The sequence below is a fragment of the Anolis carolinensis genome, chromosome 5, assembly GCF_035594765.1.
Source record: "Anolis carolinensis isolate JA03-04 chromosome 5, rAnoCar3.1.pri, whole genome shotgun sequence".
Lineage (NCBI taxonomy): Eukaryota > Metazoa > Chordata > Lepidosauria > Squamata > Dactyloidae > Anolis > Anolis carolinensis.
In genome coordinates this window covers 136,951,735-136,967,624 of record NC_085845.1, presented here as the reverse complement: position 1 = coordinate 136,967,624, position 15,890 = coordinate 136,951,735, and the positions used below count along the sequence as shown (strand labels likewise).

Genomic DNA, 15,890 nt, shown 5'->3' with positions numbered 1-15,890 from the left:
ATGTTATACAACAAATTTGACAGAAAAAGTAGTTCAATATGCAGTAATGTTATCTTGTAATTACTGTATTTACAAATTTAGCACTAAAATATCATGATATATTGAAAACATTGACTACAAAAATGCCTTGAATAATCCAGAACCTTGGATAAGCGAGTCTTGGATAAGTGAGACTCAACTGTACTTTGATTCCTACATGGCAGGGAGCTGGACTCGATGGTCCTTGCAGTCTTTTCCAACTCCCCCCAGCAAATAGCCTATAAGATGGGGTGGAAATTATATGAGTCTCCAAATGCTGTTGACTAACATATCCAGTGGTATTAATAAACACTAGGAGCTATATTCCAGTGGTGTCTGGTGGGCCACATGATCTACACCCCTGAGATGTATTTATTACTACTCTATCTCTGCACTGGGAAATCTGCATGTGAAGCCGTGGTGGTGCAATGGGTTAAATCCTTATGCTGACCTGACGTTTGGGTTGCTGTCTTGAAGGTTGCCGTTTCGAATCCGCAAGATGGGGTGAGCTCTGGTCTGTCAGCTCTAGCTTGCAGGGACATGAGAGAAGCCTCCCAGCTAACACATCTGGACGCCCCCTGGACAACATCTCTGTAGACGGCCAATGCTCTCACACCAGAATTGACTTGCAGTATGTTCTCAAGTTGCTTTTGACATGTTAAAAAACCTTCAGATGGCATAGGAAACACACCTTCTCTAGGCCTAGCCAGCATAGCCAAAGATGAGGAAGCATGGGAATCATTGCTCAGCAATTTCTAGTGAGCCACATGTTCTCAATCTCTTTTTCTTTGTAGTGGTTTCATTTTACTAACAATAGGGTGACATAAGTGTGGCAAGTAAAAAAAAAACCCCAAACTGCTTTGCAACATCAAATTATAGGTTAATTTACAAACAGATTTATTCATATATTTACCATAAACCCCCAAAAAAGTCCAGAACTAAGGCTCTAAATATGTTCTAAACTTGCAAAGGCAACCACAGAAATGTTTGTTAAAATGAAATAAAACACATCACAGTTGGCTCAGAGCAAGTCCCATTGAACTCGGTGAAGGAGTGCTTCTGAGTAAATGGGATTGCACTGTTAATGCTTTCATTTAAATGAGGCTTCTTGGGGAACTATCTAAACTGGGTGAGAATCAAACAGCTGTCCAGATGTTGGACTGTCAACCTCAACTTTCTTCAGCCAAAGACAATATCCATATTTTACTGCTGAGGTCAAATGTTTGCAATCCAAAGATTTGAGAGGCAGAATAGATTGTGCTGCATAGAGAAGAAATTCTCTACTCGGCCTTCAGTTTTGGTGATGGCAACAGAAGAACATGAGCTGCTTGAAGCTGACTTTAAAAAAATAGCTGGAGGCACCATGTGGTTGAAACAATAAAAATCCATTTGCAGGCTTGTGATTGTTGAAAGGTTGTTGAGTATATCCTCAAGGCTTGCATTGCTGTCTCTGGCCATGGGTGCATACACTAGAAATTCTGCTTTTTGCCACCACTTTAACTGCCATGGAGTTGTAGTTTGATGGATCACTCTTTGATGAAAAAGCTTAAAGACTTTGTGAAACTACGACCCCCAGGATGTCATAGCACTGAGCCATGGCAATAAAAGTGGTGACAAACTGCATTGGTTCCACAGAGTAGATACACACCCTGCGTAAGAGATTCTCCTGTTTTGTACCCAACAGAAGTAATGCTATATCTATACGCATAAGGCTGATCGGTTGAATTGTGGCCATTTCACAGTAGCATCCCACTGCTTTTCACGGAACCAATTTCCATCTGGTTGTGATTGTGCCATATTGGTACATATGCGTTTTCCTAACAGCTTGGCTTATAGCAGCTTATTAAGGATTTTCTTGACATCAGCACTCTTTATGGGAAGGAACTGTGGTGAAATTAGAAAAGCTTCAGGTTTCAGATCAAAAACAGAACTTTTATTGGCTGTAACAGCTCTCATGTTCCAGCCACTGTTGTACATAAAACCTCAACTGCAATGTGCATGTGGGTTGGCTGGCTGCAAGCGTTGAAAAATAACATATGCATAAGAGCTGTTGCTTATGCAGACGACTCCTTTGTTATTCCGAAGTGTGCATAAGCCACAGATTGAGTTCCTTGCCTCTTTGAGCTGATGACGGTTCATACATACAAAATTTATTACAAGAGATGTTTTAAGGAAAGTGTCCAAGCACAAAGACTGTAGGTTAGGAGTACAGGACTCCTGCAAGAGTGGGCAAAAAGGAAATAAAAAAGCCGGAGGACCTACAAATGCTTACAAAAGTGTTTAGAAATCTCTGGGTCCTCCAGTGCAACTCGATGGGAGAAGTTATAAAGTCAGGCTGGGAAACCTAGAGATTCCTAGAGAACATATTAATCAAATCTACAACAGTGAAACCCACAAGTGGAGAGGAGTGATGTATTTAAGTTGTGCACAGCAAATTCATATTATGATTATTGCTATTGAATCCCCAGAAAGGTGATATGGGAAGTTTATGTTGATTTTTCACAGCATTATAGCACAATAGACATATTGACTCAAATCACCAAATTCAATTTTTTTTCTTGTGTCAGGAGCTACTTGAGAAACTGCAAGTCGCTTCTGGTGTGAGAGAATTGGCCATCTGCAAGCACGTTGCCCAGGGGACACCTGGATGGTTTTGATGTTATACCATCTTTATGGGAGGAGCTTCTCTCATGTCCCAGCATGGAAAGCTGGAGCTGCCAGAGGAAGCTCATCTGTGCTCTCCCTGGGTTGGATTCAAACCAGCAACCTTCAGGTCAGCAACCAAACCTTCAAGTCAGCAGTCCTGCCAGCACAAGGGTTTAACCCACTGCGCCACTGGGGGCTCCATCCAATTCAATGAGACTTACTCATAAGAAGGAGCTTCCGCCACACTCTGAGGCAGAGATGTCTGTCAAATAGCCCTGACTTATGACCAAATTCAATGAGACTTACTCACAGTCAAAGCTGTTTGACAATAGACATCTCTGCCTCAGAGTGTGGTGGAAACTCATTCTTTGGAGGCTTTTAAACAGATGGCCATCTGTCAGGAGTACTTTGATTGTGCTTTTCCCACATAGCAGGAGGTTGGACTAGAAGGCTCATGTGGTCTCTTCCAGCTCTACTATTCTATGATTGTATAGTCTTAAGTATCTGTAGACTATAGTCTTAATGACAAGCAAATGCAGTCATGATCATAATCTTCAATATCTACACAATGAATATTTACTACTCATAGAGGGTGAAACTTTCAACTAATCTTGCATAATGCACATGGAGTTAAGTACATTTGAACAGAAACCTGGCTTTTAGACACTTTTAAAATATTGATGCAAGGTGGGAACACACAAACAGAAGTCTTTGGGTTGTGCGGAGAGGTCCATTCTTTTCAATGGATGGAAAAATCTCATTTCACCCCAATGGATGTGAATACTACCTTGCAAAATATCCAAATTATACATTGCCCCAAAATTATCTGCAGAAGTATTTGCAATTAACAGCCTAACCTGAACACATCTCATATATGAGCTAGAAAAGGGTACACAATTATGAAATGTATAGTTTTGATGTCATTTTTTTCAAGGAGAAAATACTTGTATAAGAAGCAGATAAGCTACCTAGCCTTCTCGAGATGTAAATGGTTTACTCTCAGAACGTGATGTAGTGTGGTTCAGTGATTTGAATGTTGGATTAGGACTCCATGAGGCTAGGGTTCAAATCTCTGTTCAGCCATGGAAACTCACTGGGTGATTTTGGGCAAGTCTCTCTCTCAGCCTCAGAGGAAGGCAAAAGCAAATGCCATTTCAACAAATCCTACAAGAAAGGGGGTAATCTTTCCTATATACAGATCTTTAAAGCCGGTGGCTCAGTGTGTTAAAACGCTGAGCTGCTGAACTTGCAGACCGAAAGGTCCCAGGTTCAAATCCGGGGAGCAGAGTGAGCGCCCAGTTAGCTCCAGCGTCTGCCAACCTAGCAGTTAGAAAACATGCAAATGTGAGTAGATCAATAGGTACCGCTCCGGCAGGAAGGTAACAGCGTTCTATGCAGTCATGCCGACCACATGACCTTGGAGGTATCTACGGACAATGCCGGCTCTTCGGCTTAGAAATGGAAATGAGCACCCACTTAACGTCAGGGGAAACCTTTACCTTTACCTATAGTTATGGGATCTGAAGCAAAAGGAAGTGGAGAGTCAAGAAAACCCTAATCTTTTTGTCAATGACGGGGAATCTAGAATTTAATTCTTTCACAACATATGGGGAACAAAAATAAATGTATGCAGCTGATACTTTTTTCTCTGTTGGATTTACAATAACACCATGCAACACGATTTTTGTCCCTGGGTTATAAATGTCATTTCCAAATTGTCTTTATCATGAAAAAGGAAAAAGTTTACTAAGCTGCAAAAACTTTGTGAAGTGAGGATTTGAACCCTAGTTTCCATAGTCATAGTTCAATGTTCAAACCACTACACAAGAACATACTGTGGACCAAAAGAAAAATAAGCATTTGCAATGTACTCAATTAATACACGGATAACAACCTTTGGAGTCCCGGTGGCAAAGTGTGTTAAAGCACTGAGCTGCAGACCGAAATGTCCCAGGTTCAAGCTCCGGGAGCGGTGTGAGCGGCCGCTGTTAGCTCCAGCTCCTGCCAACCTAGCAGTTTGAAAACATGCCAATGTGAGTAGATCAATAGGTACCGCTCCGGCGGGAAGGTAACGGTGCTCGATGCAGTCATGCTGGCTACATGACCTTGTAGGCGTCTACGGACAACGGCGGCTCTTCGGCTTAGAAATGGAGATGAGCACCACACCCAAGTCAGACATGACTGGACTTAACATCAGGGGAAACCTTTACCTTTACCCTAACAACCTTTGGCATAATGTCAATATGTAATTATGTGAGGTTTTTATTCACTAGACATAAATGGAGAGCCCTGCTGTTCGGCAAAGGATCACTGAAATTTGCCGGTCTACTAAGTGTAATCCTCTGCACCTCTTATGTTCTGGAAAGCCCGTATCTTTTTTGGAGAGTTGAATTGACACTAAACATTTACAGATTTAGTGAGGACATTTTAAGAGATACACAGGTTTTCCAGACAGAAGCTACGGGTTGGGAGAAAAACAGCAACTCATGGCCTGTTCATTCCTGTTACTGTGCTTGTTATGCATCCTAATAACACTGGATTAACTTTCAGAGTTTGTTGACATCAATCACCCTTTGAGAGGTGGGCTGCTGAGTCAAGTACCTGCCAAGCTGTTTCTGTTTGATACATGGTTTTGGAACATTAAGACGGATTACAACTAGGACCTGCCTTCCATGGAAGGGAAGCTTAGTTCACAGAAACTGTCTTTTCCCCCAGCAAATTCTATTCAACTGGATACCTAAACTCCGTGTGGCATTGGAGGACTGGTATATAGGTTTATAACCTAAGTATGTAAAGTGGCTTTAAATCTCACACACGTACAAGAATTGGTTCTATTAGAGCAAATACAGGTTTGACGGTGGTTTTTTAAAAACTTTATTTAATGAAAAAATATAATACATGGAAATGTATTTTTCCCTTCCAAACATGAATGATGAGACCATATGGTATTTTACAGATAATTGGTTTAATTGTTAAAGGTGTATTTATTGCTATGCTACAGTATCATGGGGAAAAAAATGACACGAAAAGGTTAACACAGTAAAAGAACTTTGATTCCCGTCATCAGTTCTTGGTATGTGAAAGCTGGATGGTTCTTCTGAACTATTTAAGTCATTATTCCTGATATTGCTTTATAGCTTTAGTGCAAACAGCATTTTTTCACTCCAACAGTCTTTGCAGCTAAGCCAAACTCTTGGTTTTAAATTGTCTTAAAAAAAAATTGGACATCCCTATAATTCAACGAAGTGCAGACCAAACAAAAAGAATTCTTAACTTGATCCCCTACAGCAATACACAGAAAACACTTTAACTCCTTGTTAAGTTTTCCTTAATAGCACCTCCATAGCAGTGTGTATAGGTCTCCAAAACTTCTCATCAAAGATAGTGGTGGTAAGCCATAAGGAAAGGAATTACTATTTCCATCTTATAGGAAGGGGAAAAAAACCCTACTAATCGTGGCTTGAAGAGCCTGAGTCAAACTTAAATACTTTTTATGCACCACTAATCACACAAAGTTGTACTCGCGGATGGTGCAAGTCAGTTTGCTTCCAGAAATGGATAGAAAGAGAAGGGTAGCATTTGTAGGCAATACAGAATTGTGAGTAAATACCATTGGTACTGAAGGTGCAGAAGACACTCACTTTATAGAAGTGTCTTGTGGCCCCCAGATGTTCATTAGATTTCAATTTTCACCACTACAATAAGTTTCGCTAAGGTTTAGGGACAATGGGACCTGTGGCGAAAGATATGGAGTACTACAGGTTTCATCATCCCTGCTATTGAGTTCTACTGAACTCTGTTAGACTGACTGCTGACTCCAATCCTTGGTCACCCAAAGTAGGTAGCTAGGCCTGCAAATCAACTGTAGTTTTAATCATCCATGGTGACCCTGATGTAATCTTGCTATGGGCCTTGCAGGTAATTACAAGGGCAGATGGCTCACCATTGCACAAAATAGACCATTGCTTCTAGGGAAACCTGACAACACAGCCCATACATCCCATTCCCCCCGAAATCTTACATCAGTCCTACTGACCTCAAATTGGCACTCATGGATTTTCCACAGCATTGATACCAATGGAAAGCACACCTGTATTGTACATGACTGTGGGACCAAGGTGAAATTAAATACAGGTAGGGTGAATTTGAAGAAATGGAGTGCTTTACATGAAAACTAGACACCAATGGAAATGTACTTTCACTTGGGCTGCTTAAAATAATCTATAGTTAACGTAGCTACTTTATTATCAATATTTCTACTCTTAGACACTATCTGGAGCTTCTGAGAATTTCTTCTCTAACCCACTAAATTCAAACCTGCCCAAATTGAATGGCACATGCCAAATTGTTTTCTATTAGTTAGCAGCCAACTTCTAAATGAATGATTACTTCTAGGAAAGCACACTAATGGTCAAAATAGACCCCTTCCCTGACTCCAATACTACTAAACCATCTTATGTGGCTGGTGGGTTATAGAACTTGAAAGACATCTAAATTGAACATATAAACACACAAGAAGCAATTACATTTATCCTACTCTATTAACAGTCTGCATGGCTAGTGAGAAGCAGAGAGTACAGAGAATCTAGCTATAGCAACAAACACAATGTTATACATTTGTTTTTAAGGAAAAGGATTTAATTTGTGCTTCTTTACAACAGGCCTACATTTTTGTATCAAACACACAACCTTTATCTAGTTCGAAGTCCGAAGGGGGTCACAGAATGCTGCTTTCAAAGAGACAGAGCATAAAAACAATTCATTATCTATTCCGGAGTGTTAAAATTTACAAATCTCTCTAAAGATATAGACTCACAGCAATATTGTCATTGTTTGAGCAAAATACAAAGTAGCTCAGGATCAACTCAGCTATTCATCGAATATATTTATTTGCCTATGGTGGTAGCTACAAAAGACATCTATCATAAAATAACCTGAACTCTGTCCTTCAGAAACAAAGAAAAAAAAAGTGGGGATTAAAGAAATGGAATAAGATGTTTACAAATAGTCTTTTTTCTTTGCAGGGGGAATCTATTTACAAAAAAAGGGTGTGGATCTCTGTTTTAGCAATAAATAAGCCAGATTTTGTGTTAAGTCAATGCTCATGCACATTCTAAGGTGGAAACATGCTTGAAAAAAATATTTACATGGGGGCTCATCCAGCAGGACACGTTCCTGCTCACACTCCATTTTAAATAAACTGGTGCAATCATGGTGCTCTTGTACAGATTCCATTCATTTTTATCTGGATGGACATGCCCACCCAATGTAATCTCCCTTCAGAGCTGTCTACCGAGCAGCAGCAGAAAGTGCATTTTTCCCTCCGTTGTTCTTGGCGTTGTACATGTCCATTTGAAGACTCCTTCAGTCAAGCTTCTGTGGGATACAACCCTCCATCTCCACAACTTCTGGCCATCCTTCATATTTGTTTGTGTCCTTGTTGTTTCTAATATGCTATAAAGCAGAAAAAATATTAACAGTTGTGATACAGCTATAGCAATGACAATTGAATATAAACGTTTACTCAGACCTTTGAAAATAAATTTGCTGCATGATTCCTCAGCTTTTACTCCTAAGGGTTCAATGCAGTTTGTGCTTTTTGTCAACAAAAAAGAAAACTAAACGCTGTTATCCATCTATTGAATATTTCAATACATAAGAAATGGCATTTAAACAAGGCAAGCAGAATAAAATGGAGAAGTTCTTGAACACGAGTTCATAACCACTATCTGAAGTATAAATAGGCAAATACAGTAGGTCTGGGCGGAGCCCCAGGTGGCGCAATGGGTTAAACTCTTGTGCCAGCAGGACTGCTGACCGACAGTCAAATTCGGGGAAGAGTGGGTGAGCTCCCTCTGTCAGCTCCAGCTCCCCATGTAGGGACATGAGAGAAGCCTAGCAGTTTCTCAAGTCGCTCCTGACACACACAAAAGCAGGTCGGGGCTACTTTTCCAACCCTGGGACTCGTAGGCTGCCAAAATTGACTATACCAAACAGGAGTGACCAAAAGGTTTTTTTTCTGGTTTTCTGAAATTTGGCATTTTTAATACTAAGGAGTAATGACTTTTTTATTTTGAAGTCCACATCTCATTTCATGACACCATAATGGATAACATTATGTAACAAAGTTTTTGTTCCTGAATTATAAATGTCATTTCCTAACCTTGTTTTTGTAGAACATCCTGCTGCACGTTTTGATATAGTTTTTCAATGAATATCTCTTCGAGTCTCAACCAATTCAACATAGTTTGTGGCAGCCACAAAAACAAAGTTTCTGGAGTATAGCAACTACTTTTGAAGTAAACACCACACAATTAAACAGAAAATAATACTTTCAAATCAGGAACAGAACATTTTTCAAAGGTCTGTCATAAAAAGAGAGCTAAACTTCCCTCCTGGAGTGAGCAATGTAAAACCAAAGAACTTGAATAGCTTTGATCATTTCTCAGCAATACATATTATACTTGGACCTTATACTGTAGAATGAATGATAAGATGGCACAATGGATTTTTTTTTTAAAAAAACAACCATGAGAAAAAAGGTGGGAGACACCATTTATTAATGCTTCACTATGTTAGAATCTCCCTGCAAGTAGAACACTGGTCCAGCAAAGAAAGAGCAGCCAGAACCTTTCTTCTTGGTGTCCTAGTTTTCAACCTGCAGGAAAGCGGTTGGTACTTATTTACGTGAAGAACAAATTGAGCAGGTATGTCCTACTTAACTTTCTGAGATCATTCTGCCATCTTAGGATTCAAGGCCACCTTATTTCCATTTCATCCTGCCGGGCTTGTAGACTAGGTTAAATCAGCTATCTCTAAACATCAGCCTGAATACAAACCTGTTCAAATGGGCTTTTAGTCTTGATCCCTTTCCCACCACAGAAAACCCAATTGTCTCTGAAGCCAAGGTTCGTGATGGAGGAGCTGCCCAACTCAGCGACTAGTTTTCGTGCCTCTTCATTAAGCCTTGAAAGAAATTCAGGGAAGTTAATATAATATTGTAATTACTCTTTTTAATTGATCAAAACCATAATTCTGTTTCATTTTGTATCTCGTTACCCTGTGAATTCCCCAATTTGAAGCCAACTTCTTTGAAGAATTTCCACGCTCGTGAAAATAAAAAGGCATTTTTTGTTCCTATTAATACAACTATCCTTGCTCCCAGACATCTTTCCCATGGTTATGAGCTCTTCAAATCAGGCTATTTTTCATTGCACTAAAGACAAATGCATCAAAGTTACCAGACATTTTCCTACACTTTATGGAATTCTATATCCTGAAAAATTGTTTAAAATTTAACTATAATGTATATCCTGCTTTATATTCTGCCTTTGTGATTGAGAGCAGCTTACTATAATATATAGCAGGAACTGGACTAAGACTTTATGATGAGAGTTTGGGATGCTGTTGTCCCAATTTGGATCAACACCCTGCACTATTCATATACAAGAAGCAATCCAGCAGCCGTATCAAGTAAAACTGCATTTCCTACAGACTTACTTAGTGGCACCATCATCATAGGTTGCCATTAATACAATAGTTCCATCTTGAATTGTCTTCAGGAAGTCATTAAACGGGGCTACATCTAAGCCAAACAGAAACATACGTTACTATAGCAAAACACAGTCAGATATCATTATGCATAGACAGACATGGCTGTGTTGACCCATTCCAGCATAGAGACATAAAGGAATCCTATAGCACCTTTGAAATGAATTATTTTTCTCAGTCTCAAAATACGACTCCTTTATGTCCCTTTAAAATCACACCCAATTCTCTTAGTAAGGTGAACATAATAACTTAAAAAAAATAAAGAACACTTTGCAATAATTATTTGCTTAGATTGGGAGCCAAAACGATTGATTTTCAAAAAGTAGCAAAAATTCCTTCGTTAAATTTCATTTATCAAATATCCCAAGATGATCTCTGAAATGAATGCTGAAAAATGTTTATATCTGTGATACGTAACACTTGATATTTGAATTGTGACATGCAAAGCACTTACAGTATATTTGATAATATTGGTAGTTAAGTCACAGCAGTAAGCTCTTTATGTTTACAACCATCTTACCATCAAAAGGAATGCTTTTCAAAGCCACAGACATTTGTGTATTGGAGCATGTGTACATTAAATGAAGATGTTCCTATGTCTTTTAGTGATAATGGTGTGCCAAGTCTGCAGCCATAAGAAACCAAACACTCCCTCATATTTCTGCATTGCAGAAGTGTCTTTGCTAATGGAAAGGAAGTATGTAACATAAAATAATACTCTTAAAATAATATACTTCTTTGGCCTCATGTACACTGCCATTGAACTGCATTATATGATCAGTGTAGACTCATGTGCAGTTTAACTGCATTTTAATGGAAGACTAGTCTTTCAAAAGAGCCTTTTACACTAGAAAACAATATTCAGTATCAAAGTATAAAACCACCTCAAATTTAGATCATTTTAAACTATACCAATGAAAACAAAGCTTAAAGAATTGCAGTACAACGGCATACATTTTAAAGCATAAAGAAAAACATGTTCACTCAGAGGTACTTGATATCTGACAGCTTATAAAAATTTCATGGATGAAGCTTGCAAACAATCCAGAGATATGTACAAGCCTAAAGCATCCAGCTTTTGAGGTCAAAAGGATTCACATTCAAAACGTAATGTTGCAGTGCTTACCTCCACCCCACATATCAAAATACTTTGTGTCCACAGTTTCACCGGTTTTGCCTAGAAAAGGGATAAACATGTGATATGCACTATAATACTACATATGTTTACTCAGATGTAAACATTTGGTGGCGTGATGTAATATTGCCCCCACTTAAGAATGTGCAACATAACAGCCTTTAGCAATTACGATTGAAGCCTTAACCAATGTCACCATTCACAAACATCACCCATTGAAGACATAACAGGAGAGATGGAAGGCTTGTTGACTGTTTGGGGGGTGAAAACACAAAACAAAATATAAGAGATAGATGTAGGATGAAACAAAATATCTCGAGGAAACCCCAAATAGTCATAGTCCAGGTGGCAACAATTTCTTGCAGATCCCACTTGGCATATTCAAAATCTATTTGTTTGTTTGTTTGTTTATTTATTTATTGTGGTATTTATATAGCACCCTTCTCAACCCTGAAGGGGACTCAGTGTTGGCAACAATTCAATGCTCTCGATAAAAAAGTATAAAACATCAACGTTGACCTTCCCCTAATAAAACATTGAACATTATTAAACACATCACATAAAATAACATCAAATAACATCATAGATCACACAATGACATAACCATTGCCATTATTTGTCTCTTTCTGGATGAAAAAAGATATTTCAGACACAAACTGCCCCTATGCTAATTATTCTCCTCGTCAATATCAAGGTTTTATTACTGCACTCCAGGAAAAAAAAAATCTAAAATCTACATTTGGAATTACAAAATTCAGTTAATAAAGAAAATCACTTACCATTCACCAAAGCTATATTGATGCCTCTCCCAACATTGTTTTTAACTCCACTCATCAACCTGGAATGAAACAGATAATTATGCCAGGTTTCCTCCCAAACTTAATTTCCTCCCCTGATAGGAAGCCAAAGTGAGGGCAACCTTTTTGCCGACCACATTTTAGAGGAAATCTGGCCAGATCCTCTTTAGCTATTTTGTTTTGGCTAATTGAAATGGGCAGTCCTAATGTAAGTGACAGGACATGTCAATTGCTTCCATCATTGTCACATTTAATTATCACTTGGCAAGCGTGTGAAAACAGCTCAACAAATTAGAGAAATTGACTGTGATGGAAAGAGCTCAGCAGAGTGAGAATCTATGCAGACAAGCTACTTCAGAGACCAGTAAGACTTTTCTATTTGCTGTCAATGGGCCTGAATTCTACTGTCAGTCATAGCCAAAGCAGAATCCAGATTTGGAATATACTTAGACACTGAAACATCATTCAAAATCATTGGGTTTACTACCCTAGATGGGTCTACTCAATTGAAGTCTGACCTATTACAACTTGAATTACAAATAGGTGCCACCTGGTTAATTAACTGAGTCCACGCCCCATTGCTCAGAAACTAGGATACAATTATTAAATTAAGACACATTTCATTTATTAATTTTCAACTGAATAGGCACAGTCAGTACTGGAAAAAGTGTTTCCCAACATGGTGTCCTCCAGATGTATACAACTGCACCATGGTCAATGGTGACTATAGGAGTTAAATCAAAACATTTTGAGGATAACAGGTTCAGAAAAGTTGTTCTAGGGTGTGTTTGGAATTAGATCAAATCTAGAACTGGAATCAGGTGAATTCAAACAGATTTAGGAGATGTGAAAACCAAAAGAAGTCTCCTCTGGAGAAGAACAGAATAAATTATGATGCTTCTAAAAACTGTATAGGAACCTGAAGGTCAGCAGTATACCTTCAACAACCACTGAATCATTTCTGTCCAAGTTTTGCATACAGGAAAATACTGTGGAAAATGAAGGTTTTGGGGCTTGTTTAATTTTTTTTCTTATTTTAACTAAGACCAATCTCAGTGCTATTAGGAGAAGGGTGCAGAAACAATATAAGATCAGTCTGATCCAATGTTCACTGTGCTTTGATGTTTCTCTCTCCACAAAGCACACATATTAGTGTTTTGTAGGAATTTGTAGGGCCTGGACAAGCCTGCACTGGATGCCTGTATAGTATTGGATGCTTGCATGGAAAACGTTGGATATTTCAAAAATGGCCATTTTTTAAAATTATTTAAAGAAAGCTTGAGAAGATTGACCACTAATAATTTTTATGATAAATGATTAGGAATAGCAGAAAGACCATTACAAGACAAACAACATTGAATAGAAGAACTATTAGGTGGCTATGTTTTATGTATATATGTATATACTCGAGTATAAGCTGAGTTTTAGCCCCTCTTGGGTTATGCTCGAGTGAGGGTCCTGGTTGGCTTATATTCGGATCGGCTTATACTCGAGTATATATGTAATCAGAGTTGGACGTTCTTATCTTATTAAAGTCTTATTATTATCTTAAATTAGTTTTATGTAAATATCCAAAAACATTTAATCTACTGACGCCTCAATTAAAATAATTTTATTGGCATCTATTTTTATTTTTGAAATTTACCAGTAACTGCTGCATTTCCCACCCTCGTCTTATACTTGAGTCAGTAAGTTTTCCCAGTTTTTTGTGGTAAAATTAGGTGCCTCTGTTTATATTTGGGTTAGCTTATACTCAAGTATATACAGTATGTGTGTGTGTGAGAGAGAGAGGGGGGGGGAATATGAATTGGGAAATTTGATGGAACTACAACTTATTATTTGTTAACCTGTGACAGAGTCTGAAAGCAATCAAAAATTTAGTTGTAAACAAGGAGAATAATGCAGTATATAGGACATTCAGAAAACATAGAAAATGTACTTATTTCATGTTGAAACTAACTTAGATATATGTGGCTAAGAATAATATGAGTAGACAATGAAGATGAAGTGAACTGAGAAGACTAAGTTGAAGATGTTGGAAGAATATCACTACTTACTAGGTATGATGTGTTTATATTGATTGGATGTAGATTGTTTACTCACAGATCTATTTATTGTGTAATTAATACAAATTATTTGAAGAAGAAAAAAGAAAACGTTGAATAAAGAGGTTCTTCTGCCTCTGCCACTGCATGTTTCACAACCATCGCTGTTCTACTACAGTTTCTATCACTTTGGTGCTAACTGAGCAGAGAAGGCATAAGTATGAAACTGCTTCCTATTCATCATAACTCCCTACTTGTAATGTTCCCTTGCCCTTTTCAGCAGCTACTATGCCCACCAATTTCTCTTTTCTTCAGAGAAGGCAAAGGTCTCAAGTAACTAGCTCAGGCAAATGAACTACATCAAGTCTTGTTTGCAGTTTACTGCCACTGGATCTTTCAACAGATCCAACTGCCAGGAACATGTTACATTGTGGTTCCATGGATTCTTAGGCCATACCTTGTCATAGTTACCAAACAGTAGGGCTAGGTTATCAAAGGAAACAAAAAATATTTCTTTACTTAGAGTCTCAGGTTGCTATATAATCAATGCCTAAACTCCTCACCACTCTCCAACATGTAAATACTAGGCTATACTAGGTAAACATCTACTGCATGCAAAATAACCTAATCCTATCATTCACTGCTATCACACACACAGAGGCTTTTCTTTCAACTCAGGACATAACCTTTCCATCATCTTTTGGTCTTGTTCTCTGATCCAGCAGTTCTATATGGTCCTCACATCACACCACAATACACAATTCTGAACTGTATTTTCTCCTCTTCCTTTTCTCAACCAGTCTCTATGCAATGGCAAACACACACACAATATCATTCCAACTTGTTGATCAATCATTGAACCATTCACATTAATAGAATCCTAGGGCTGGAACAGACCACAGGGGTCATCCATTCCAACCCCTGCCATGTAAGAAAATACAATCAAAGCACTCACAACAGATGACCAGCCAGTCTCTGATTTAAAACCTCCAGAAAAGGAGAACCCATCACACTCCAAACCACATTATACTGATTTGTAGCTTATCACACTAGTCTCTGCACATACCACTCTGAAACAATATCATGCCATACACTATCGTGATAGAAATTGCCCCAGCCACCCACCCACCCACCCCCCCCCCCCACCCACCCCCCCCCCCCGCAAAAAAAAAATCAAGAAGGAAAAGGGAAGAAAACCACACTTCCAGAAACTCCGTAAAATCTACACATTTATCCCCCCCCCCCCCAATAACTTGCCCATTCTTTGGAGGTTTCTTAGTATGGACCAGCACAATTCTGCCTAGCATTTTCAAACCATTTGTCTCTCTCCCTCAACTACAGTTCTGGTTTCATCATAATTTTAACCTTTACAATATGTTCTATCATCATGTAAATTTGAGTGAATTAGCTAAGATACACAAATTGACAATGTTGATTAAGGCGAAATCCTTGATGCAAGGTCTGTGGGCCACTTTTGTACTTTTGTACAGGGGTCCCCAAACTAAGGCCCGGGGGCCGGATGCGGCCCTCCAAGGTCATTTACCTGACCCCCGCCCTCAGTTTTATAATATAATATTTTATATCAGTTTTAATAATATAATATATTGTATATACATATAATATTGATAATAATTTTATGTTAAACAATATAATACTAGTAGTAATACCATATAATAATATTAATTATATGTTATATAT

General features: G+C 38.5%; 1 protein-coding gene across 4 annotated transcripts in view; it reads right to left on the bottom strand.

Moving 5' to 3' along the window:
- Positions 1-5,522: 5,522 nt before the first annotated feature.
- The window catches only part of fam3c (FAM3 metabolism regulating signaling molecule C), a 52,990-nt gene continuing 42,622 nt past the window's right edge, over positions 5,523-15,890 (bottom strand). For all 4 annotated transcript variants that reach the window (XM_008111255.3, XM_008111254.3, XM_016993882.2 and 1 more), the window contains exons 6-10: positions 12,130-12,188; positions 11,342-11,392; positions 10,165-10,249; positions 9,504-9,630; positions 5,523-8,118 (exon numbers count right to left, since the gene is read on the bottom strand). In XM_008111255.3, the coding sequence (XP_008109462.1) occupies positions 8,029-8,118; positions 9,504-9,630; positions 10,165-10,249; positions 11,342-11,392; positions 12,130-12,188 (412 nt within the window). In that variant the 3' untranslated portion in view covers positions 5,523-8,028. The remainder of the gene's footprint in view (positions 8,119-9,503; positions 9,631-10,164; positions 10,250-11,341; positions 11,393-12,129; positions 12,189-15,890) is intronic.